Source organism: Crocodylus siamensis, chromosome 8 (assembly GCF_052110815.1).
Source record: "Crocodylus siamensis isolate JL-2025a chromosome 8, ASM5211081v1, whole genome shotgun sequence".
Classification (NCBI taxonomy): Eukaryota; Metazoa; Chordata; order Crocodylia; family Crocodylidae; genus Crocodylus; species Crocodylus siamensis.
This window is the reverse complement of record NC_143402.1, coordinates 15,612,401-15,639,340: the sequence shown is the minus strand read 5'-3', so window position 1 is coordinate 15,639,340 and position 26,940 is coordinate 15,612,401. Positions and strand designations below refer to the sequence as shown.

The 26,940-nt window shown below is 46.7% G+C and overlaps 1 protein-coding gene across 2 annotated transcripts in view; it reads right to left on the bottom strand.

Moving 5' to 3' along the window:
• TMEM164 (transmembrane protein 164) overlaps positions 1-25,011 on the bottom strand; it is a 101,554-nt gene extending 76,543 nt beyond the window's left edge. For both annotated transcript variants that reach the window (XR_016443990.1, XM_090061404.1), the window contains exon 1: positions 24,460-25,011. Coding sequence is in view for 1 of the 2 variants with exons in the window: in XM_090061404.1 (XP_089917530.1) it covers positions 24,460-24,846 (387 nt within the window). In the remaining variant the exon portion in view is untranslated. The remainder of the gene's footprint in view (positions 1-24,459) is intronic.
• Positions 25,012-26,940: the final 1,929 nt, after the last annotated feature.

Sequence of the window (26,940 nt, the reverse complement as noted above, 5' to 3'; positions counted from 1 at the left end):
CCTGAGTACCCGCAAGTTTGAACAGATGCCTGGCAGAGTAATCCTGGAATGATTTCAGTGGGAATCTTGAAGTATCATTTGCCCCTTCATGAATGATGAGTGAATTTGACAAAATCCTGTAAGGAATGTGGAAATCTTCACAAGGAGTAGAGTCCCAAGTCACAAATACTTACCTCTTCCTAGTGTTGACATTAATCTCTGGGCGCTCTAACCTGCCTTCTGTCTGCAAAGTCAGACTTTGCTGTCTGTTGTTGGCCTGGTTGCTCTTCTCCTCTTCCATGAGACACTATTTTCTGTTCCTCCTTGTTTCTCTTTTTTGTTATCCAGTACAGACAACCTATTTCTGTTCTACCAGTCTCTTCCTCTGCTTTGTCATCATAGTTAATTCCTTCATCTGAGGGCCTGCCCTCTGGATCTTTTGCTTAACAGGTGTCTACAAATCCTCAATTTCACATGCAGCCTCATCTTTCTTCTTTATATCCTTAAAAATACTGTCTCAACTCCAGCATCATCTTCAGCTGCATCTCCAGACCATAGATCTTCTCTTCCATTAACTTCATTAGGCAGTGCTTCACAAACCCATAGGTTCTTACAGAAGCCTTCCCAAAGGTAATTGTACATCCCACATCTTCTGCATCCTGTCATCTTCTTTATCTAGGCTACTCTTTGGGTCCCTCTATTAAAGTCACAATTGCTTGAGTTTTTTTCTTTGCCAAAAACCACCCACCTAATTCCACGGCTTGGTGTCCCATTTCCTTGGCTCTCAGTGATCACAAGCTTGGCTTTTAAAACCTTTTGGTTTAGTCAGTCCCACTAACTTAGGCTCAGCTGCGATCAGACCCCCAAGCAGCAAAACTGATGACATCGATAATAAAACCACACCACACAAACTCTCCATTGCTACCCCAGAATTATTATCTAGAATTGAGAGAAAACCAGATTATAGAAGCAGCCAAAGGAATAAAAAGTTCACCTACTCTTATCCCGGACAAGTCATTGGTAACTCTTAAATGTACCCCTTTCTAGGAAAGCTAATTTAATAGAACCTCTGATTGGCCTAAGCCAGGGGTGGGCAATTATTTTGGGTGGAGGGCCGCTTACACAGTTTTGGCACACTGTCGAGGGCCGCATGGGTAGCCCCACTCCTTGACAGGTGCCCCACCTCACCTCCTGGTTACCATCTTGGGACCAATGTCCCAGGGTCAGCACAGGTGGGGCCCAAAGCAGGGCACAGGCCAGCAGGGGTCTGTGGAGCCTGGCTGGGCTGCACCAGCAGGGTGAGGGGGAAGCTGGCCTGGCTCCATACAGCCCCTGCCAGCTGGGTCCCCACACTCCTGCCACCCTGCTCTGGGCCCCACTGGCACTGGCCCCGGGACACCGGTGTGGCCCCTGTGCTCCCACTGGCTCCCACACCTGCTCATTCCCAGTGCCCCCCAGCCCCACGGTACAGGCAGGGGGCCGCACACAGCCCCGACCCCACACTTGCCAGCAGGGAAGGAGCTGGTGCTGAGCACGGGGAAAAGCAGCCCCTCACCCGCCCCATGGCTGGCACTCCCTGCTGCAGGTGCTCGCAGCCCAGGAGGCGCTGTCTGGAGCAGGCAAAGGCAGCCCCATGCAGGCTGCAAGTGGCTACAGCACAGGGCACCAGCCACAGGGTAAGCAAGGAGCCGCTTTTCCTGCACTCAGCACCAGCTTGTAACCCACCCCGCTGCCAGCCTGGGCCCTGCCGGCTCCAGGCTCACCTGTCAGGCACCCTGCTTGCAGCTTCCCCACAGTGTTGGCTGCTGGAGAGCTTGCATGCTGGGCAGCCCACAGGCAGCGGTGGCAAACACTGCCCAGTGCAGCAAACGGGCAGGGTGCAGCTGCTATTGCCATGTGCAGCCCAAAGTGGGGCTGGGTTACAAAGTGGTACTGAGCAGTGGGGTCGGGTTACAAGGTGGTACTGAGCACCAGGGTGGACAAGGGGAAGTGGCCCATTGCCCACCCTGTAGCCAGCGTCTCATGCTGCAGCCACTCACAGCCTGCCTGGGGCTGCCTGTGCCTGCTCCGGACAGCCCTGTGTGGGCTGCAAGCTACTGCAGCAGGGAGCGCCGGCAAGGGGCCACTTTCCTCCACGCCAGGAAGGAGCTCGAGGAAAAGCTGAGTGCGGGATGGGGAAAAGCGGCCCCTTGCCCACCCTGTGGTCGACACCCCCTGCTGTAGCCACTCACAGCCCACACAGGGCTGTCCAGAGAAGGCACAAGCAGCCCCAGGTGCGCTGCAAGCAGCTGCAGCATAGGCCACTGAGCGGGCGAGGGGCCACTTCCCCCCCTACCCCGTGCTCAGCTTTTCCCCGGGCTCCTTTCCTGCCCGGGGTCCCACCCTGCCCTTCCACCTGCCCCCCCTCCCCTTACCTGCAGTTCCAGCATATTTGACAGGAACCAAGGGCAGATGAATATTAATTTTCTAAATTTTTTAGGGGCCCTGCGGGCCCACGGGCCATATTTTGCCTACCCCTGGCCTAAGTAATAATATCTTAATACAACAAGCAACTTGCCATTAATGTACTGGCTTCTAGCATACTTATATTATCATTAGCTGACAATACAAATGATCCCATTCTGGAAAAATCCCATTCAGCAGCAACTTTCTTGAAACACGTAGTGCTTTCAATCTGAAAAGCTAAGTTCTGTTTTTTCAGAGTGCTTTATTTCTGTGTTAGGATCCCTTAATTATAGCACTAATAAAAGCTACTTTAAAAGGAATATGAAAGTTGCAAAGTCAAAAAATGCAAAATTAAACAGCTTTTATTCAGCCTCTTATGCATAGGCATTATGACACAGCTCTTAATTACATTATTTCACATCTCCTTCCACAGGACCTCAACCCAATTTACTGCAACAGGGTGGACCTGCTCTGGGAAACAGTCAAGCGTTAAAAAGGGAAGGAATTTCCTGGACTACATATCACAGAAGTTGGAAGGTGTGTCAAAAAGAAGCAATGGACTGTAGAACAAAAAGGACCATCCAATGGTTAAGACAACTGAATGCTGATGTGGAGAAGTGGATTCTCTGCCTGTCAGTATCACGTTGTTCCAGTTTTAAACTAGCATGTCATTTATATTTAACACTTCTCTACATGCCACTACTTTTGGTTCCTCATTTTCTGCGTACCAAGCTTGAGACACTGAGCCCAATTTGCAGAAGTTCAGAGCACTCGCAACTGCTCTTGGAAGTCAATACCTTGAGCTTATGAAGTACTGCCCAATGCCAAAACACTCTGAAAGCATCAAGTCCTTCCAGCCAACTCATATTGGAAAACCCACGGTTAGCGAACAAATTTCACTTTACTCTTTCTGTGCTTCAGTTTCCCATGTTAGAAAAGAGAGAGTGCACATTCCTATGCAGCAGTGGAATTGCACTCATTTATACCAAATGAAGATATAGCCCTATTTTTCACTCCATACTTCATGAGTACTAAAGAAATCCTGGTATGATATTTTTTGTCCATTCTAAGAAAAGTTATCCCTTTGTATCTACATAGGAGACACAGCTTGATTAGGTGCTATGAAAGCTTATATGTTTCTGACCTGCCTAATGTGTCTCCAGTTAAGGTAGAGAAAAAGGAAGACAATGACCAAGGAAAAGCAATTAAATTCCTTGTTTACATGTTGCCATTACTAGGATTAAGTACCGCCAACATAATGCTAGTCAAAAACTCCTGAGAAAGAGTTAAAAGGAAAATGGACGTAGAAAACAAGCTAGAAAGTTTTACTCAAAAAACAAGTTTTCTAGATGCTAAGAACTCACCACAAGTCACTCTCCGAGAAGTCACCACCATTATGTACACACAGGGCATGTCTACACATGCATTACTGTGTCTTTGCTACTGCTCATTAAGTTTAGTACTTCTAATATGAGGCCCTATATAAATGAACATAGCCAGCATTACTGTGCAATAGCAAAGATGCATAGTATTTTTGTGACACATAATACACAGCAGAATACATCCACTGCACATTAACAGTCTTTGCCGTGATGCACTAATGCACAGTAGGATTAGTTTACTGTGCATTAAGTGTCTCATATAGACATAACAATACACCATTAAGACCTCATAAAAGCATATTTCAAAAGAAGCTGAATTGCAGGAGCATTCTCTGAGGAGAAAACTTCAGTCTCCACTAACAGAGTTGTTCATGGTATGTTTAGGTTCAATGAGTAACACACGAAAAGTCCCATATAATTGTTTCAATAACTGCAAAAAGTTACAGATATCGAAAGAGCAAGGGGAAAAATGAAAAACCTACAATGATATTTTCTAGGTTCATTCTCTTTATAGATTTCCAACCTAAGTACATAGTACATTAAAAATTATATACCAACTTTCTTCTACTTGATGTCCACAAAGTTAAGCTCCAACTGCTCCCAATCCTCTTTCACAGCACTGAATTCAAGTAATTGTATTATCTCCATTTTTAAAAAAATGAAATTCTATCAAAAATATAAGAAAGTGCTGCAGGACAAGAATACACGTTTTTCTTCCTTGAATCTTTTGTACTTCACTAGCTCCGAATAAAATATGAGTCAGTTGTTATTATAGCAATCCTTCCTACTTCAAAATTGCTATGCAAGCTTTGTTTCTCCAGATTACAACTCCCTCCACCAATTTAAGAATGGCCATTAGTCGCCATCACCTTGGGAAATGATTTGTCAGTTTATCTTCCTAACCTTTAGCATCAGACCTTCGTGTTTTGGCAGCATATTCAAGTTTTAAGAATGCTCATCTAGGAGAGGCTCATCAACTGTACAGTTGCTTTGCATTCTTTCAAGAGATATAGTGTAAAGAGATGTAGATACACTACTAAATAGAATTAGACAGGGAGATCAGTCTCACTTTATTTGTGATTTATAAATTAGAATTTAACCGGCCTCCATTTTAGGGAAGTTATAACTACTCAAAGATTTACCATGCTGCTCCTAATTTTACTAACAGGGCAACTAGAGATGCTCTGGGAACAATCTGTAGTGCCCTGTACTAATTTAAGAAGCACAACTAAAAGCATAAGAAATGTGTCTTTTGCTGCTGAACAGCAAGCATCCTGTATGAGAAAAAAAACTGCAGCAATGAGGCTGAAGAAAGAACATGGAACTGGCTTGGTTGACTTGCTATTTCCTCATACTATAAGCAAAATGTTAATATGCAACCCCCACCCCCAACCCAGGCTCTACCCAGCCATCATGTCCCCAACCTCTCACGCTGCATTAGCATCGAGTCTCCAGGCTCCCCACTCTGTCCCCCAGCTGCCATTTCCTACCTTTGCTCTAAGGGACATGGCTGTGCAGAAGTGCAGAGAACTAAGGATGAGTGCAGGACCATGGCCAAGGCAGAAAACAGGGGTGCTCACCGATCACCCCAAGAGGACAGCAGGGAGGGGCTGTGAACACACACACATTGTGATGGTGAGGAGAAAGGGGAGGTACAGTGCAGTGGTAGGGGGATGCCCATGAAGGTGTGGGTGCAGAGGTAGGTAGAAGGGAGTGTCAGCACAGCATGCCTCTTGCCGCCCACACAGAGTAGCCCTCACCGGGGCCCCAGGACCTTAGAAGCTGGACGCTTTTGCTACAAGCCAGTACCCATTAGGTAAACTCCTAAAATCCACCTGACAATTTTCATGAAATTCAGGTCCTTTCACTGTCTGTTTGAATCTTTCATAAGCAACAGGAAGCAACAGAATGGCATTAGTCAGGGCACAGTGCTGCACTAATTAAACCAGACAGAGCACCACATGGATGCTACTGTACTGCTCCCCATTTGGAGCTAGATCAGGGATTTCTACACAGCATGGTACTGCTGTGTAGACATATCCTTAGTCTCTGAATAGCCACATCTTTTCAAAAAATTGTTTCAAAAGTGTTAAAACTTTACCAGTTCCTGGGACTTATATTGAGTTCTCTTTTGGCATTCTGGGACTTTTACTTAGTCCAAAAATCCTTGGGAATGACTGAAGGTCTCCCTAGAGCAGTGGTCTCCAAAGTGGGGTGAGTGCACCCCAGTGCAAGACGATCCATTGGGGTGCAGGAAGAAAATATTAGAACTTCTATTTATATTGATATAAATATACCTATATTGGGGTGCATGCTCAAAAATGTTTTACTGATAGGGGTGCGTGATAAAAAAAATTTGGAGACCACTGCCCTAGAGTCCTTGCTTCATGTAGGTATGCAGGGAATGATGAGAGAGGTATTGAAAGACTGCAACAGTGTATCAACATATTGCACCACTGGGAACAACAATCAAGTAAAATGCTAATTTCCCCATTCTCCAGTAGAAACTAAGTTCTTATTCATCTCTCCTCCCTCCACCCTCCCACATACCTGAGCCAGCAGGCACTATAGCCTGGGACCCACGCTGAGTAGAGTGCAATCCTGGAATGGGTAGAATGTGTACCACATGAAGCATAGCCTGGACAAAGCAAAGCAGCAGTCATACTGCACATGGTGGCCACCCTGCGCCCATTCTGAGATGCACACCACACTGGGTGCCCACTTCAGCTAGTCCAGGACCTGTGCTCCACGCAGCACGTGCCGGCATTGCTTGCACTCCAGGTCCCAAACTGGCCGGAGCTAAGCACTGCATATGGCACAGTACCAGAGCTGCTGAGACATGGTACCACATGCAGCATGGCTGCCACTCTGGCCAGACTGTTCTGGTTACTCCAGGAGCCACACCACATACAAACCAGCTGAAGCTGCAGCCAGATCAGATATGCTGGGGAAAGGAGACGTGGAGGGGATCCACAGGCCTCATCTGGCCCACAGACTACTGTACTACCACTCCACTCATCTGGTCCATGGGGCCAGACAAGTTTGACACCTCGATGATGTTTATGAGCATTTATCTATAAAGGAGAGACCGATAAAGTATAAAAAAAAAAGCAACATATGATACATACTATGCTGTTATATACAAGGAAATATTTCAGGAAGTGTATTACTTGTAACTACTGGAAGTATAAAACCCTCTTAACAGAAGCTCATATTGAGCAGATATCATCGCCTCTCATCATTGTCAAAACTATGAAAATTGCGACTAGCAACACACACAGGAGTGGAAAAAAAATCTCTCAGCAGTAAGCATAATTCAATGTAGAAACGAAACTTCATATGGTTTGATTAACACCCTCCCCCCACCACCCACAGGGCAGGAAGGAAAGAAAAAAAATTAAAAAACAAAAATCAAACCTTTCCTCAGGATACTGAGTTAGAAGAGAGCAGATTCCTCTATTATCTCTACATACATAATGAAGTACATAGTCTGAAAAAAATATTCAAAAGTGACTAAAGGAGCTCAGGACCAAGTCTGTTGCTATATCCCAGGAATTTGGTGGTGGTGTCTTTACATCTACCCATTCCAAGCATCAGTTTTAGTAACAAGCATTCTAGTACAGTTTGTAGTTACAATTAACAAGAAAGACCTGAAATATTTATATTTGTAATAAGCTTTATCCTACCTGTCCTTGTGAATGGGAGCCCTCCCTCCTCTGGTTCCCCCACAACCATCTCCAAAGCTACAGCACTCCCTGATTCACAGTGTCCCAGCCCCTACCGCATCTTATACCAGCTCCCGCCCTGCACGTTGGAAGCAGTGCCAAGCGGGCACTGGCCTCAGCTGTGGACACTGTTAGCAAGTTCCCAGTGGGGATTGGAGCAACTGCCCATGACTGCAGCTGATGCACTGATTCAGCAATGTCAGCTGTGGACTCAGGCAGACATCCCAATCCCTACCTTGAACTTACTGGCTACGTCCACAACTGATGACAGCACCTACCAGCACTGCTTCCAGCACACAGGGTAGGAACTGGCGTAAGCTGCAGAAGGGAACAGGACATTCCCAGCATGACCCAGCAGCCAGTCACCAGCTCCCTGCAGGCCAGATCCCATGACTTTGCTGCTGCCTGCCCACAGGCTAGATACAATTAGTTGGTGAGCTGAATCAGCCCCACAGACCACAGAATTTTGACCACCCCGACCTACACCATCCCTTGCCACTATACAGAGCTAGCTCAATAGATACTTACTAAATTAATGTAATTGTAGATTAAAATAAATCCCCCTCCCACAAAATAATGGGTTGTAAAAATCACCCTTTATTTTTTTAATTTGAAGTTCTGGAAAGGGAAAGGCATGGTTTTTACACGCTCCATTTCTTCTGTGCTCATCAACATTGTGAAGTAAAGGACAAATCACCTTACACAAAAAAATAAACCAGAGGAAAATAAAATCCCTATCAAAAACCAAAGATATTGTCCAAGAAGCTGAACAGACACCACTGATACCAGGATTGGATTTTCACATTTTTTCAACATATCATAGACATAGGGTCAGATATCCAAATCAGGCACGACTTCACTGACTGATTTCACTAGAGACATACTGATTTACAGCTCAGGATCTGGCCCATCATATAAATGGGGAGGTTGATCCTTTTTGCAGAGAAAGGAACTGCTAAAATGTTAACTGATTAAGCCACTGGAGAAACCAGAAAGGGAAAAGCTGGTCAGAGGATTCCTATATTTTAAAGAAAAAGGACATTTGATTTTGGCTCCATTTAGCATCACTATAGTTATGCAATCAAATTACTTTCAGCTAAGAACAGAACTGCAATTCTGACTATAGGATGGTTTTCCCTCTTTAAATGAGGGACTTCTGTAATGTTGTCTCTTGTAACTCTTCCCTCTTGGAGTTAACATAGCTCGAAACAGAATCATCTTGCAGTGCGTGAGTGTTTCTTGGAGGATATTTTTCTAGGACCAGATCCTCAAGAGTTCAATGGAACAATGACAATTTACACCAGCCAAGAATTTGCCCCTACAGATATCCCATCAGAAATGCTCCTGTATACAGACTTTTGCTCATGGAAAGCCAGTCTGATCTTAGGTAAGAATTACAGATATTTTTTAAGAGAGCAATTTGACTACATGCCTGTAACTCTGACAATTAATACCAGCTGAAATCTCCTGCATCATGGCTACATATTTGAAATTTTTAAGCTACATTGCAATGGGTCTCCCTCCAACTGGTCTTCTAACAAAATTTGTTAAAATTCTTTATTTACTCAAATCGAGCTACATTTCTCTGGTACACAAAGCAAAATCTGCCAATTCAGGTCAAGTCCCACAAAGCCAAATGGAAAGTATCAGCCAACTATATGATCCAAGTCAAACTCTTTCTGTACACTCAGCCTGAAATACAATCTAGCTTTGTACTATCTCTGCAAATAGTTCAGATGTCCTGAACTTCCCGAACATCTACTGGGAAGAGCAGTCAGCCAGGTCTGAACACTCACGTAGGTTCTTAGACAGAGTGCAGGACCTCCATCTAACCCAGGAGATGCACAGCCCCACCAGGGGGGACACCTTGTTGGACCTAGTGCTGGCCACGGGTGATGACCTGGTGAGGGGCCTGCGGGTGCTCGACCACCTGGGCAACAGTGATCATCGCCCGCTGGAATTCACCATCCAGAGCAAGGCGCCAAAGGCATGCAGTAAGGCAGCGGCCCTAGATTTTAGGAGGACAAACTTCAGTGAGCTAAGGAGGATAGTTGGTGAAGCACTGAGGTCCCGGAGGCGGGGGTGGGGGCGGGGAGCCAGGTGTTCAAGGAGAGTGGTCGCTCCTTAAGGAGACGATCCTCCAAGCCCAAAGGAAGGTAATCCCAACCAGGATCAAAGGGAGCAGGAGAGCACACAAGCCTCCATGGCTCACCAAAAGCATCCGGGAATGTCTCCTTGCTAAAAAGGAGGCTTACACCCAATGGAAAGAAGGGGTCATCACCAGGGAGGACTATTCTGCAGTTGCTCAGGGATGTAGGGGGGTAGTTAGGAAGGCCAAGGCAGAGATGGAACTGGGACTAGCTTCCCAGATTAAGGACAATAAGAAGTCCTTTTTTAAATACATAGCGGGTAAAAAGAAGGTCCTGGGTAATGTGGGGCCCTTGCAGGACAAGTTGGGAAATTTGGTAGTCACACCAGACGGCAAAACTAACACGTTTAACGATTTCTTTGCCTCCGTCTTCCTAAGTAGGAACCAGAACAGCCACCTCCCTGCTGGGCCCCCCTCGGGCCCCAGGGGAGGCACACGTGGGCCACGGGTTAGTGAGGATTTAGTTAGGGAGCTTCTGGAGGGGCTGGACGTATTCAAGTCAGCCGGTCCAGATGATCTCCACCCTAGAGTTCTAAAGGAACTGGCCGAGGTCATTGCAAGTCCCCTGGCACGGCTTTATGAGCACTCGTGGTACTCTGGTGACGTACCGGAGGACTGGAAGAGGGCCAACGTGGTTCCCATCTTCAAAAAAGGGAGGAAGGAGGACCCGGGAAACTATAGGCCAGTTAGTCTTACCTCGATCCTAGGCAAGCTGTTTGAGAAAATTATGCTGGCACACATCCCGGAGGGGCCAGCAGGGGACTGCATGCTTAGGGGCAACCAACACGGGTTCATCAGTGGCAGGTCCTGTCAGACCAACCTGGTGGCCTTTTACGATCAGATCACCAGATCATTAGACGCAGGGGCAGCAGTGGACATAGTCTTCCTGGACTTCCGGAAGGCTTTTGACACTGTCTCTCACCCCGTTCTCATTAAGAAACTGGGGGGCTGTGGTGTAGACACCCACACAGTCAAATGGGTCGCCAACTGGCTGGAGGGCCGCACCCAGAGGGTGGTAGGTGGATGGGTCCTTCTCAACCTGGAAGGACGTGGGCAGTGGGGTTCCGCAGGGCTCAGTCCTCGGGCCCGCACTGTTCAACATCTTCATCAGTGATTTGGACGAGGGGGTAAAAAGCACCCTGTTCAAATCTGCTGATGACACTAAGATGTGGGGGGATGTGGGCACACTGGAAGGAAGCAACAGGCTACAATCAGACCTAGACAGGTTACAAGGGTGGGCGGACAAGAATAGGATGGGATTCAACACAGACAAGTGCAAGGTGATGCACCTGGGGAGGAACAACCGGCACCATACCTACAGGTTAGGGAACTCCCCTCTTGTCAGCACGGAAGCGGAAAAGGATCTTGGAGTCATAATTGACTCCAAGATGAACATGGGTCGGCAGTGTGGGGAGGCAGTTAGGAAGGCCAACCGCACCTTGTCATGCATCCACAGATGCATCTTGAGCAGGTCCAAAGAGGTGATCCTCCCCCTCTATGCAGCACTGGTCAGGCTGCAGTTGGAGTACTACGTCCAGTTCTAGGCGCCGCACTTCAAGAGGGATGTGGACAGCATGGAGAGGGTCCAGAGGAGGGCCACTCGTATGATCAGGGGACAGCAGGGCAGGCCCTATGAGGAGAGGCTACGGGACCTGAACCTGTTCAGCCTCCAAAAGAGAAGGCTGAGGGGGGATCTCGTGGCCTGTTATAAACTAGTCAGGGGGGATCAGCAGGCATTGGGGGAGTCCCTGTTCCCCCGAGCACCGCCAGGAGTGACCAGGAATAACGGTCACAAGCTGGCAGAGGGTAGGTTTAGGTTAGATATCAGGAGGCTCTACTTCACGGTCAGGGCGGCTAGGGTCTGGAACCAACTTCCAAGAGAAGTGGTGCAGGCTCCTACCCTGGGGGTTTTTAAGGGGAGGTTAGATGAACATCTTGCTGGGGTCCTTTGACCCCAGTACTCTTTCCTGTCATGGCAGGGGGTTGGACTCGATGATCTGCTCAGGTCCCTTCAGACCCTAGAAACTATGAAACTATCTAATTTGCTTTTTAATATTACCATTCAGTATCTCCTGCACTCCTACCTTCCCACTCTAGATGGGTTTTTTCCTGTGCACTAACATACACTTGTCTACAAGAAATCTAAGTTTCTTATTTATTGCCTAAATCTCTTGTCCAACAAGACCTAGTGCAGATTCTTAACCTTTTTAGACTAGAGGCATCCCTCAGAATGTGTCAGCCCTTAGCTTTCATTCTCTCTTTTTTCTTTTTTTTTTTGGAATACAGAAAAAACTCAGAAAAACCACAACGGGTTAGAGTGGTTTTGACACAAAGGAGTCCAATTTGAAATCTCTGGGTATATCTTATGAATCATGTATGTGGTTCCATGCCTAACAGCTAATTTTGTGTGGCACCCTTAAAAGGATCTCAAGTCATCCCTGAGTTAGAAAAAGAAGAATGTGTTCAGGGTTTCTAGTGAACCACAGAGAAAATTGGTTCCGAGTAAAAGAAAGAAGGAAGGAAAGAAAGAAGAAAGTCTGGTAAGACAAGGCAAAGCAAGAGAGAGAAGCATGTCAAGATTATAAAATTATCAACAACAACAACAAAAATTACTCTTGGCAAGTTATGCTTCTTTGAACAAGATCTGAAAAATTTTTGTGTAGCTATAAATATTCAGGTGTAATGCACTCTAAACTAGTTGTTCCCAACTTTTTTTACACTGTGGACCAGCACAGGAGCAGAACGGGGTGCACGGAACCGGCTGCTTCCCTCCCAGGGCTGTCCTGCTGCCCAGCTTTAATCCCGCATATGACTGCTGGTGGAGGAAGCTGCTTGCCCAGGAAGACAGTTGGGGGTCCGAGCAGGGGGCTTATACCACGACCTGGTAGCCAGTCCTTGACAGCCCAGTACTGGGCCATGGCCCGGTGGTTGGGAACCTCTGCTCTAAACCATATGAAAAAACAAAGCTATGAAAATTGCTTCTACAAGTGTTGAAATTGTCATTTTCTCTTCATCTTATTTCCCAGAAGTGTGCGATACTGTTGCCATATGTAGAGAGGGGCTCTCTCTACATAAAGTACTCTGAGGGCTCTTCCCTGTCTCCTACCCTGCATTTAAGGAATATTCTGAGATCTATTTGGCACTATTGGTGACTGGCTGAAGTACACCGTCTCTGAATCCGAGTAAACTGTTTATGTAGGAAGCCTTTATTCGCACCTTTCATTTTGATACACAGTATTTATAGATGTTAAGATTTTTTTAAAGCATGGTACATTCCCCCAAACATATGCCACAGCTGCAGATTAACCGTTTCCCACTATGAAAGGGAAGCAGAAGTATGATAGAATACCAGCTCTAGGGGTCATTAAAATGTTACCTCCCAGCACCCCACAGTTGCTATTCCAGTTAATGGAACAATGAACTGAACTATTTGGTAGCAGTCAATGGCATGCCAGAGGGATAATTGCTAAGTAATGCTAGGCTGCCTCTTTCTCCTTCAAGAATTAAGCTGTAAAGCAAGAAAACAAGGCAAAAGTTAGTGCCTTGTCCTTTGTGACATGTCTAAACTGGCTTATCCTGCTCATGAAGCCAGTGTGCTTTAAACACAGCTTAGCATGAAAAAATGAAAACATCAGCATCCTGATCAAAATGAGCTTTAAATCTGCAGCACTCAGCCAGTCAACTACAGAACTGCACCAAGCCTCAAATAATTTTTAAAAAACACAGGTTGCTGCAAAGCAAAATATCAGTGCTCTTCCACTGGAAAAAATATATCTGAAGAACAACCTCCACCTCCAAAAGTTATTTTTGGCTCAGCCCCAAGGCCTTTGTTGTTTTAGGTAAACTATTATCCAGAGAATATAAAAAGAGAAAGCGCCTGCATGAAGAGACCTTTACAAATTGCTATGATTGATTTCCCCTTGGAGTGATCTCAACTGTTCAACAGATTTAATCTTTCTTTTTTTCCTCCAAATAGTCTGTCCTACTGTTTGAATCCAGCAGCAGATAACACGCAAACCATTATAAGAGAAGATGGAGTTAAAGTAATATTACATGAATCTTGCCAACCTTCCCTATAGGATTTTGAGGTTATAAACTGCTGCCGCATTTTGTTATTCTATATCCATAGAATGTAGGAACACGTGGCTTACATCACTTCTAAAAAATCCTGCCCAGCCTTAAAATAAAAGGAAGTGGGAGATCTTCCTTCCTAAAAAAGCTCCAGTAAGACAGATCTATTGACTATCCCCAAACTGCTTGTTGCTAACTTCAGTTGTTGACAGGAATACACCCAATAAAAGCAATGGGAAAGATACGGGGCAAACTGCCTTTAGGGAAAATTAAACCAAGATTTAGCAAGCTAGCCAACTACTTCCTGTTTCAGTTTTGTTAAGTAGTGACATCTTAACAAAGGCAACTTAAAAAAGGCAGTGCGAGAATAAAGAAAGATGTATACCTTATAAGTTTTCTATTTTACCTAAAGGACAAATGCAGAGCACAATGAAGGGCTGAAAAAACAGGGCGGTCCCTTTAAATCCAGAACTTTCTGGGTACAGCCGGCCAGTCGAGTAGGGGTTAAGGATCAAGCCCTGCCAGCTGGTCAGGTGACAGGAAGGGGAAGGCCAGAACCATATAAAATGCAAGTGGAGAAGGCCACAGAGGGGGATTCCTGATAACTATGGTGCTGGTGCAGCTGTTGCCACCTCTTTGGGATGAATATGCCATGTGGCGAGACAGAAGCACAATCACATAAAGTAAGCGGGCACTTTGCCTCTCTTATTTTTTTATTATTATTTTCACTATATTGCCATAGGAGCCTATGGCTTACACTTGATGTTAATAAGGGCTGGTGGTTTGTGGCTGAGGCCGTAGGGGTAGAGGAGGCCTCATTAGCGCCAAGAGTCACTGTGATAGAGGGCTCAAGAAGCCCTACTGCCCTAGGGCCACTGCACTAGGGCCACAAGCCCAAAGTTGCTTGAAGGGGAGATAGGAGCCATGAAGCCAGATCCTAGTAGCTGGACTTAAGTGAAAGGCCCTAACTACAGAAACAGGGGCAAAGCCGAGGGGGGCTGAGGCCCCAACAGTCTAGTGCCATGGGGGTGCACAATGTAAAAGGGACAGTAGGCCTGGTGTTGTAGACAGCATGGAACAGAGGACCTTGAGCCCAAGTGAGTTAGAGAGCTAGCACCTCAGAGTCAAGCCCCAATTAATGGGTTTTGACTGACAGGCCCAGCTAGAGAGAGAGAAGGGGGTAAGCCCACAGAGGCTGAGACCCTACCATAAAGAGAAATTTATAAAGCCACCTGCAAAGCACTGGGCATGTCAAGGGGAGGTAGGAGCATGCATGCATTTTTGCCCTTAAGGCAACAGCTCATTATCCTATGGGTGGTGAGCCTGGAGCCTGTCTGGGAACCTGTGGGTCAGCCTCCCTTTTTCTTTAGAACCAAGTAGCATCAAGTTGTGGCAGGAAAGTACAGGGGGGAGAGCTGATCCCCACAGAAGAAAAATCCAGCAAGACTTGATGGGGACAAGTACCGGCATTTGAAAAAAAAAAAAAAATGCAGCTGAAGATGGCCCCATCACAGATTTCTTAAAGGCTAGAATGCTGCCCACCTGTCTGCCAAGGGAACCCAGGCATCCGGGGGCCCCGGCCCTGTGGGGGAGAGGGAACCCAGGTGTCCAGGGCCCTGGCCAGTTGGCATAATTATCAGTAAGCATTATCAGCTGCAACAGGTGGGAAAAAAAGCTGATACCCAATAATTATATTCCCTTATTGGTGCCAATCTGATAGGCAACCGATATATCGGTGCAGCTCTAATGTACAGCTGGTACAGCTCTAATTTCTACATCTCTGCCTCCTTTATCCCACTTTGTCTAGGGTGGATTGGGACTTCCTGACCTGCAGGCCTATATCCATATTCAGTTTTGCCCAGTATGCATTCATCCACAACATAAGATGACACTAGGCCTGAATATCAACTGTAGACTTCAGAATATTTCTGATAGCACAAAGTATTTCCCTCATTTTCTAAAAGAGAGAGTAGAAGCAAAACCCAACTGTAAAATTTATTGATAGCAACAGAAATCCAGTGGATACTCTTGGCATAAATTCTATCATAATTCTAACAATAGGCTTTTGTGATGGAAGTAGAAAAGAAAAGCTCTGAAAGACAGAAATTCACTCTCCTCCAGTCATTTTAAATGACAAGTGGCAAAACCACCCTATCTATGGGAACAAAATTTGCTGAAATAGAAGCTGAAATCATAAGGGCCGTAACCTGAAAAAAAATAAAAGTTAGTCCCCAATCGACAGCTTCAAATAGAAAGAGATTAATTCTGTCCATCATGCTTTAAAAGCCTCACTGATCTGAAATAATCTCTCAACATAAAATACTTCCCTTCTTTATGTGCTGTGGACAACACTACAGTTCTAACATCTTGGGGCACGTAAAAATCAAAATGTTTTTCCAACTGCCCTTAAATGCTGAGCCTACATCACTAAAAAAATGACATAAAAAGAGCACACCCTGCCTGAGATGTACTAATCATAGCTGAGGTTACTGTTACGACTGAATCAACAACATGAAATGATGGGCTTACTGGGAAAAGAGCAGAATAAAAGCCAACTGCCAAGATCACGCTGTTGCATGTGTGAGAGGAGAATACCAAGGACAATACTACTGCCCTAACCCAGCACTCCGGATGATAAAGGGTGGACTAATTCAGGATAATTTCCGAATAAATATTGCTTACATAAAGAATTGAGAATGTTTGTTTGTTGTGGAGCTGGCAAGAAAATAAAACCAGAAGTTAATGAAGCTAGGGCTACTGCAATAGAAAGGCCCTCAGTAATATTTACATCTTCCAGATTTAAGGAAGACAACACCGTTTTGCCAGAATTATTTAATCAGTTATAAATTAACCTTAACTTTATAAGATCATCAGAAATCTTAAAGAAAAAAAAGAGAAACAAGTGTTAGTACAGCAGGAATACCCAATCTAAAGGACTGAAGTCTGCAGGTCATCTTCACTAGGGAGATTAAAAGAGATACAGGACTGACACAAAGATGGAGTGTCCATGGAGCTTCAACTGCTACCCACTGCTTGGCCAGTCTTTTTTCAACTAGCAGAAACTATTTAAAAAAGAGAGTCTGGTTTACCTGTATGAGATAAAAGAACGTAAGTTTTCGTTCTTGACCCAGGGAAAAATCTCATTCTTGACCAATTAATTTAGCAGTGGGTCTGACAGCAATTCTTGTAGCGCAAGACAGACATCTGTGGAGGCTGCGAATAAAGTACCCCTCAGACACATGAGCCAGCAAGTGATCAAAAAAAAATCCAACAGACAGGAACAAGGACAACAACATTTTATTTCCATTGTAGAATTAAGCTTTAAAGGTATGTTTTCACCTACTGAACATCAGTTGGAGAAATGATCATATTTTTCCCTAACTTCAGTGGAAGTAGGACTAAGTCCAAAATAAGCAACAAGTAGGAGAGGATCCACTTGTTCAGTGTGAAGAAGCAGGAACTGAAAGAAAACAAAATAAAAACCAGGAAGGAAAAGAAAGGAAGTGAAGTTTAAAACAATCTGAAACAAACTGATAAGTTTATTTTAAACTATACAAGCAAATATTTGTTCTAAAACCAGTGATTTTTTTTTCAAGCTCTGCTATCTGGGAAAGACTGGCTAAAAAAAAACAACTCACAATTCTGTAAATTCTTTAGTTTTGTAAGGATCTAATAAAGATCTTTGAGACTTTGGATATCTCTCCACAACAGTCAAGGGCGTAGACACACCTGGGCTAACTAGTTCAAGTATGAATAACAGGGCAATCAAAACAATACTAGGTGTCCAACTATTTAGGCAGGTCTCTGTAATGCTATAACACACTTGCTAGACAACATAGCTATGAGTTTAAAACTAGCTTGAAATGTCTATGTGACCTGCAGCCACACCTTTAACTGCAGTGTAAAATAAATAAACAAACACAGGGGGAAAAAATCTTGAAATAAAAAAGTCTACTTTAACAAGCATGCAAATTCAGCAATACGGAGACATCTTACTTATGTTTTGTAAAGTGCTTCATGCACCAGATCAGTGGGTCTCAAGATTTCTGGACCACTGGAACACTATCATTCCTCCAAATTTCTCAGTGTCCACTAAGCACACTTCTCAGAAGGGGAGGGTGGTGGAATTGAAGGAGACAGCAATGCAATCTGCATCCTCCATTCAGACCGCAGCTGGAAAACCACAACTGCAGTTACACTAACAATCCATGGGTGAAGAAGATATCAGGTGTATCACTATGGGAATCCTGAAAGCTCTGCAAAAGCAAAAGAGTGGAGTTTCATTTCAACTGCAAATCTGAGTGATACTGCAATGTTCTCATTCTTTATTTATAAGAGGCCTCATAAACAGCTTAAGAAGAACTTGCCCTTAAGCTAGTAGAAAAAGCAGTTGGGTATTTTGTTCCCAACTGTTCAGAACACCATTAATAATAATAATAAAAAAAGAACCAGTTAGAAGTTATCCATAAACTAAGGGAGCTATTAACAGCCCAGCTTTTCTAAATGCATAGCATAAAAATGCTGTTCAGAGTGGTGGCATGAAATGGACACCACACATTTCATGCAATATTGATATCCTTATCATCTAATCTCAAGAACCAGTACAAAAATCTTCCGCTGGTATATTATTTTCCTCTGTAACAGTACTCAACATAATATTTTACTTAAGACTATTTATTAAGCTTTTGCAACATTTCCACTTTCCATTTTATCAGCTATACCGCCCAATAGCTCAGACAAGTATTGACTACTTTTACCAAGAATTGCTACCATCTTACAGAAAGCCAGCATCCCATGGGGTATAACATTAAAAATGCTATGAAATCTTTGCTGATACTAATTAATTTAAGAGTTCAAGATTTTCACCCACAGTGCTGTAAGGAGCCTGGTCTTGCCCTTTGAAAGCCTGCTGTAGTATTTAGAAGTACAGGTGTTTGAATCCTTTCAGGTTGCAAGGTGCAAAGGTCTGAAACTTTGGGAAACAACTGGTCTGTGACAACCTGGATGTCTGTCATCTGCCAGGGGTTAGACTAGCTAAGGGGAGAAGGCAGGGATGGCAACTGTTTCAGCTGGAGAAACACTTTGAGTCTTGGCAAACTGTCAAGGGCCACAAGGGTAGCCCCACCCCTTGACAGGTGCCCTGGCCTCTGGTCACCAACTTGGGACCAGAAGTCCCACCCTCTAACCCCTGACTCTGCAAAATTAGACAATGCAATGCCCCAAAAGCGTAAGCACTTGCTGTAGAATCCCAGAGGAAGTGAAAAAGATCTGCTGGCTGAACACAGCTGGGCAAAGATATATAAGGAAAGAATCAAGGTGCTGTTAAGGGAGAGGCACTGTGGGTTTTATAGACCAAAAAGTCAGGAAGAGGCATTCTTAAAGCAGGTAATAATATCAGATTTACCCAAATCCAAGATTAATCTGAATTTAAGATGACCCTGAATTTAAGACACCCCCCCCCCAATAATTAGATTCTGTATATGAAAAATGTGTTGTATATTTTCCATATACAGAATCCAACTATTGGAGGGTCATTTTAAATTTGTCACCCCACAACTGTGGCAGAGAAAGCAATGAGGCCTCCAACAGGGGGGATCAAGTGGCCTAACACCTTGGCCTCTGACACCTGTGTTGTGTCATGGTTTCATAGCTGGTAGGGTCGGAAGGGACCTGAGCAGATCATCGAGTCTGACCCCCTGCCATGGCAGGAAAGAGTACTGGGGTCAAACGATCCCAGCAAGGTGTTCATCCAGCCTCCTCTTAAAGACCCCCAGGGTAGGAGCCTGCACCACTTCTCTTGGAAGTTGGTTCCAGAACCTAGCAGCACCCTGCACTTGTCAGTGTTGAATCCCATCCTATTCTCATCTGCCCATCCCTGTAACCTAAGTCTGACTGCAGCCTATTCCTCCCTTCTAGCATACCCACATCCCCCCACATCTTAGTGTCATCAGCAAATTTGAACAGGGTGCTCTTTACCCGTCATCCAAGTCACTGTGAACACTGTTGAACAGCGCGGGCCCGAGGACTGAGCCCTGGGGGACCCCACTGTCCACATCCCTCCAAGTTGAAAATGACCCCTCCAGCCAGTTGGCGACCCATTTGACTGTGTAGGTATTAACACCACACTCTCCCAGTTTCTTAATGAGAACGGAGTAAGAGACAGTGTCGAAGGCCTTCTGAAAGTCCAGGAAAACTATGTCCACTACTAGCCCTGCATCTAAGGATTTGGTGACCTGGTCGTAGAAGGCCACCAAGTTGGTCTGACAGGACCAGCCTCTAACGAGCCTGTGTTGGTTGCCCCTAGGCATAATCTCCCCTGCTGGCCCCTCGTGGACATGTGCCAGAATAATTCTCTCAAAAAGCTTGCCCAGGACTCAGGTAAGACTAACTGGCCTACAGTTTCCCGGGTCTTCCTTCCTCCCCTTTTTGAAGATGGGAACCACATTGGCTCTCTTCCAGTCCTCTGGCACCATACCAGAGCATCATGAGCGCTCATAAAGCCATGCCTGGGGTCCTGCAATGGTAGAGAAAGCAATGACCGCAGCTAATTCCCTCAGCACTCTGGGGTGGAGATCATCTGGACCAGCTGATTTGAATACATCCAGTCCCTCCAGAAGTTCCCTAACTAGTTCCTCACTAACCCTTGGCCTAAGTGCCCTGTGGTCTAAGGGGGGCCCAGAGTGTGGTTTGCTGTTCCGGTCTCTGCTCAGGAAAATGGAGGCAAAGAAATCATTAAATAGGTTAGTTTTGTTGTCTGGTGTGACGACCAAATTTCCCAACTCGTCCTGCAAGGGCCCCACACTACCCAGGACCTTCTTTTTGCCCCCTATGTATTTAAAAAAGGACTTCTTGTTGTCCTTGATCCGGGAAGCTAGTCCCAGTTCCATCTCTGCCTTGGCCTTCCTGAATACCCCCCTGCATCCCCAAGCAACTGCAGTATAATTCTCCCTGGTGATGGCCCCTCCTTTCCATTGAGTGTGTGCCTCCCTTTACCTAGGAGACATTCCCAGATGCTTTTGGTGAGCCATGGGGGCTTTTGCGCCCTCCTGCTCCCTTTGATCCGTGTTGGGATTACCTCCCTTTGGGCTTGGAGGATTGTCTCCTTAAGGAGCGACCACTCTTCTTCAGTGCTTCTCCAACTATTCTCCTTAGCTCATTGCAGTCCAGCTAGGGCTGCTGCTTTGCTGTAGGCCTTTGCCACCTTGCACTGGATGGCGAATTCCAGCAGGCGATGATCGCTGTTGCCCAGGTGGTCGAGCACCTGCAGCCCCCTCACCAGGTCATTGCCAGTAGCCAGCACCAGGTCCAACAAGGTGTCTCCCCTGGTGGGGGCTGTCCTGCCCCCACACTTGCCTTCCTGCTGCCTATCCCCTTGTGCCCATGTATTCCAGCACATGCTTCCCCAGCACCTGCCCCCACATGTCCTCTACCACTTGCCCTGCTCCATGCCTGCACCCCATGGCACCTGGTCCTCCTGCTACTTCTGCCCCCAACCCCTCCTCATCGTCCAGTTCTGGCTTCTCAGCCTGGGGCACAAAGCACATGGCTGTCCTGGCCCTAGATTAGCCCTACAGCAGCTTTTGCAGCACTGACAACTCCAGCCCTGCTCCAAATGTTGAAACTCAGATCTAAGCTTTTCTCAATGGCACCACAGCTACTGGGCCAAGCTGAGTCCAGAGCAATCATGTGTTCCACGTTCCAGGGTTGGAGCAAGGCCAGAACCCAACTACAGCCAAGAAGTGGCAGAAGTAGTGGTGGGGGAAGAGGGGCAAAGATAGCAAAAGGGCCAGTGGTGCCAGGGTTGGGGTCACAGCTGCAGCCAAACTGGGGCCAGAGTCAGAGGTTCAGCAGTCACCTGCCACACCCCACACATCTTGCACTCAGCTCCAATGTGAGGGGCTTTCCCCCACAACATGTTAAATGGGGTGAGGGGGGAACATTGTCTTATATTTGGGGAAATAAAGTAATTAAGATCTAAATGGGCAATAATTGTGTAAGACTTCTCTGATCTCCATGGGAAAAGCAAAAATATAAAACATCAGTAAGACCTTACGATAAGGACCAATTTGTTGCAGAAAGCTGAGGCAACAACTAGAGAGCTCAAACCAAAAGTATCAACTAGTCACAGAAGTGAAGGCTGTCAAAAATTGGAGAGGAGTGGATCATGACTGGAGAGAATTCATGATTACAAGGAAGACTACAGACAAAATTAAATTAAAAGACAGACATGAGGTATTCAGATAAAGAAAAAAAATAAATGCATAAACAGAGAATGAGGAACATCCAATGTGCTGGCCACAAGACTAACAAAAATGGGTTCTAGCAGAAAGAAACACAAGCTCAGGAGTTGGCTGTTGAGAGTTGTTACAAGAAAGTAAAAGCAATTTGGGGCTGCATTAACAGAAACATTGTGTTACACAGGAAATGTAACAGTACCATTCTAGCCAGCTAGACTACTGTGCCCACTTCGGGGTACCACACTTAAGAAATATGTGAAACACTGGAGCGGTTTCAGGGGATATGCAATGAAAATAATACAGGGGGTTGAAATGCAAGGCATATGAGGAAAGGCTGAAGGAAACTGGGCATGTTTAGTTTGCACAAGAGAGTGTTTAAGGGGAGACATGACAGTAGTTTTCAAATATTTCAAAGGTTCCATAAAGAAAATGGAAAAAATATTCTCCATTGCCACAGAAAGCAGAAAAAAAGCAACAGAGTTACATTACAGCTAGGATATTTTTCCTGAGATGCAAAAGTAGAACAATGGACCAGAATGCTCAGAAAAAAGTTTATAAGAACTACTATTGAAGATTCTTTAAAGTGGCTGGATAAGTAACTACCTTTGATAGGGGCTGAATGAAAGGAGCCTCAAGGTCCATTCCAACCCTATAATTTGAGTTCTGAAAGGCCTCCTTCCACTCAAATAAATGTAAACTGCTGCTGACGTCAATGAGAGCAGGATTTCCCAGGTCACTGAAAGCAACCAGTAGAACTCTTCACTTTTGGCTTTTTGCAAGTGAGGGCTTGGTCAGTTCAAACGTAGCTACAATTTCCTCTTTCCAACCAAGCTTCATATTTTTTCCTCTCTCATTAAATGCCAATTCATTGATCATGAAAACCTAGTTCATACAGAAATTAATTAGGCAGGTATTAGCATATAAATCAAATGTTAATAAACTGCCATATGCCTGATATTTGCCGAAGAGCCATCCTTTTTAATGTCACAAAGAAGGAGAAAGCTGGATGCTGAGGGAACTCCCTCAGCATTGCCAATAGGAACAGGGTTGTTTTGGGGTTTGTTTGTTTGTTTGTTATTTGTATCTTAATGCCCCCCTCAAAAAAACAAATCCCCTGTGCATTTGCAACCCTACCAGTGCAGGCTTGGTGCATGAGAACCAAGATGCCCGATTTGTTTTCATTTTCTCACTTAAATAAATTTAGGATGGAAACAAGTGCTCTGCTCCCACAAAAACAGACACACTTGACTTGATGTAGTCAAAGTGGCCCCGGTGCAATCAAGGCAACTTCTCAAAATGCCAAAAGTTATGCCCATGTCAGAACTAAAGACAAGAGTAAAATGCGCATCCTATTATTTTAATCTTTTGATCACAACCTTTTCCATTCTAGATGTTTTAATGCCTGAAGGGATTGCTGTTACAACATCCTCCCTGACAGAGCATCTCAGCCTCTCACCCAATTTTCCCATCCATATCCTCACAGATGACTTTCTGTAAGGACTGGCTGGCTGCTTGCTTTATATTTCAGGCTGAAAGAGGGACCCAGGACCTGGCCCACAAAACCTGATCACTTCCCAGGGCAGCTCACAATCCTTATAGGACAGAGGGACTTCCATGTGAGGAGAGTCTAAAGGGGCAAAGCCTGTTCGGTAAGTGTTCGTAAAATACTAAATGATGGAAAGAAAGCAAACAGGAATTCATTATTGACTAGTCTCACACCAGACAAGATTTCGTATTTCATAGACATCTGGGCTGGAAGGGACCTTGGAATATCATAGAGTCCAGCCCCCAAACTAGGCGTCACAACATGAAACGAGCAGGTAGTCAATTTAAAACAAACACAAAGGAAACTTTTTTCACACAGCGTGGCGTTCATTGCCACCAGAGGTGATAGAAGCTCGGAGTTAGAGGACAGGACATGTTCTTGGAGGACAAGGGGCACCAGTCACCTCTGAGCGTTGGGGCGAAGGGCACAGCTGCCAAATCACAACTTCCTAGACCTGAAGTGCTGGAGGCTGCGAGCGAGGGAGGAACAGGTCGCTCTGACCCGGTGTGACACAAGAGTGACCCAAGGTCCAACTTGACAAATCATCAATGCAAGCAGTGAAAACCCTGCTTTGAGTTGCAGGCTGAGGCAGACTAGCTCTGGGAGCTGAGCCGCCAAACAGCTTCCAGGCAATTTGCTTAGGTGCCTCTCCGTACAGCAAAGGGAACGAAGGGATGGACAGCGCAATCACAGAGGGCTTCGTTCCCCTAAAACATTACGCAATCGCACGGCTAGATTCATTTGCTTCTCTACAGGGATCAAGCCATGCCAACCCCCAAATCTGGGCTAAGACGAGCGCCAGGGATACAGATTCGATGGGTGGAAGAGTGATGCATGCGCCCCCCCCCCATCTGGGTACACAATCTCGTGGGGGAGGTCGTCTTGGAGTCACCTTTCCCTCCCAACCGTCCCCCCACGCCCTCACCTGCATCATGGTCACCACGTGGCAGGGGTTGAGCAGGTAGATGACGGTTCTGGTGGCGAACTTGAAGCCCACCTCCACCCCGAAGGTGAGGGCCAGGGCCGCCAGCACCAGGTTCTTGCTCAGGCTCTCGTGCGGGACCGGGGCCCGCTGCAGCAGCCGCTCCTCCTCCTCCTCCCTGCCGGGCAGGCGCCGGATCCTCCGCAGGGCCAGCAGCGCCTCCGCGACGCCCAGGCTCAGGAAGACCAGGCTCTCCAGCAGGCGCTGGCGGCCGGACAGGAAGGCGGCGCACTCGGGGCCGCCGTTGCCCTCAAAGCTGGGGTCCACGCCGCCGTACAGCCAGTCCAGCGCGGCGCCGAGGCTGTAGCGGGCCATGGCTGGGCGCCACATGAAGCAGAACCGCCGACACCCCCCTCACGGCAGGGCGGGGCGGGGCGGGGCAGGCCCCGTGCGTGCGTACGGCGCGGCGCAGCCCGGCCCGGCCCGGCCCGGCTCCGCTCCCGCCCCCCTCAACGGCCGCTGGGGGCCGCCTCTCCCCGCCGGGCCCGGCAGCCGCTCGCCCGCCCGCCCACCCCCTGATTGGCTGCGCCGCCCCGCCCCGCCCGTGGGGGCGGTGCGAAAGGCCGCGGGAACGCAGCCCCGCCCCCTCGGCTCCGGTCACGTGCTGAGCAGCCCCCTACCCCCTCGCCCCCCGCCCCTGGGGAAGGAGGGCGGGTTGGGAGCCGGAGCTCCGGCCGGTGTCCGGCGGTGGCTGAGCCCGCGCGGCTGCAGGGGGTTGCTCACGTGGGCAGGCCTGACGTCTGCACGTCCGAGGGGTTGGAGGCGGAACGGGTCCCTTTCTGCAACTTTGACCCCAGGAAGCTGCCTAGACGCAAGCAGGGCTGGTTTGGGGCTGGGTGGAGTGCTGCTAAGACGTGAACGTGGGTGCCGCCATTGGCCACACGTGCACCCCCCTCCCCCGAGATGGGTGGCTACTGCCGATGCTGCTGGCGGCGCCTGCAAGTGGTCGCTGCTTACCGCCCTCCTGGCCACTCTCCACCAGCGGCGCCCGTCAACACTCGCCACCCCCCGCCTTTGCTGCTGACACTGCCACGGCCACCTGTGGGAGCTTCCCACTCACCCCCTCCACACCCCACCCCACCGCTGCCTGTGCCCCCCAGCCTTGGGAGGCACACAACATTTGTGGGTGCTGTAGCAACATGGGGCAACCACTCCAGGCACTGGGGTGCCCCCCAGATCTGTGTGCAGGGTGAGAACAGGTTGCCACTGTGGCCTTTACCTTGGATGCCAGACTTTGTAGGTATGGCCTTTTCGTTCTATAGAAAGGACAGGGATTGCATGTGAACTAGGTAGAATTGTGGATTAAGGGGATGTTGTCAAGGTAGTTAAGATTTTATACCAAGATGACTCGAGAGCTGTCTCATTTTTATAGAGCTTACCACAAAGGCAGTGCCCACAGTGAGGGTATGTTGTACTCTGAGCTGGTTCTTGCTGCAAGTCTTCAGCAGGTCGCTGTTTAACGCAAGTTTGTACTTTCTGACTTCTTGCATCACATATGCCAGCTCTTTCCTTGTACTGTAACATTAAGTAGTGTCATCTTTTTAGTGGTCAGAAGCAAGCACATTCAGTTTTAAGGATGAATACAGAGACAAACTACTAATAATAAAGATTTGAAAATGGGTCTGATCTCACTCTTGTTTGTATTACAGAAGGGCCTAGAGATTTCAGTCGGGAGTGTACTGAGATACAATAACAAAGGTTATCCACGCCCCAAAGAGTTTATCCCAGGGGCAGGCAGTTATTTTGGGCAGAGGGCCACTCACTGAGTTTTGGCAAGCCATCGAGGGCCGCATGACAGGCAGCCCAGGGCACATAAATATTAATTTTCTAAATTTTTTAGGGGCCCCACGGGCTGGATAGAATGGCCTGGTGGGACACACCCAGCCCCTGGGCCACATTTTGCCCACCCCTGGTTTATCGCTATAGGCCTTCTGTCATTATTAAACCACCAAGTGTCAAGGACACTAGGGGAGCTCTCTATAACAACCTTGATACATTCCTTGAAATAATTTCCACTCCAAAGGAAAATTGTCTGTAAGAACTCCTAAATTCCATCTTTGGCTTCAGTAATGACTTCTGTACCCTCTGCTAACTTCCCTACTACCCAATTCACAAGGACATGAAAGGTAAAAATAACTCAGAGTTGCTCGCTGCAGCAGTAACTTGTATTGTGCATGACTGAGGTAGCAGAAGAACATGGACGTGGTCTAGGTTGTTCGGGGCAGCCAAAAACCTGTAGGCATCTCCTACACGTAAAATGAAAGGTTATTCTGCATTATTCTTGATAAAAAGTCTTCCAACTGCTTTGGAAGGAAGGAACAGAATTTTCACCTAGTTTTGGAGCCTCCCATGGGAAGGGTTTTGGTGTACTGTTTAAATACAGAATTATGTGTGATAGGGAACCTTCTCTGGACCAGGAACATG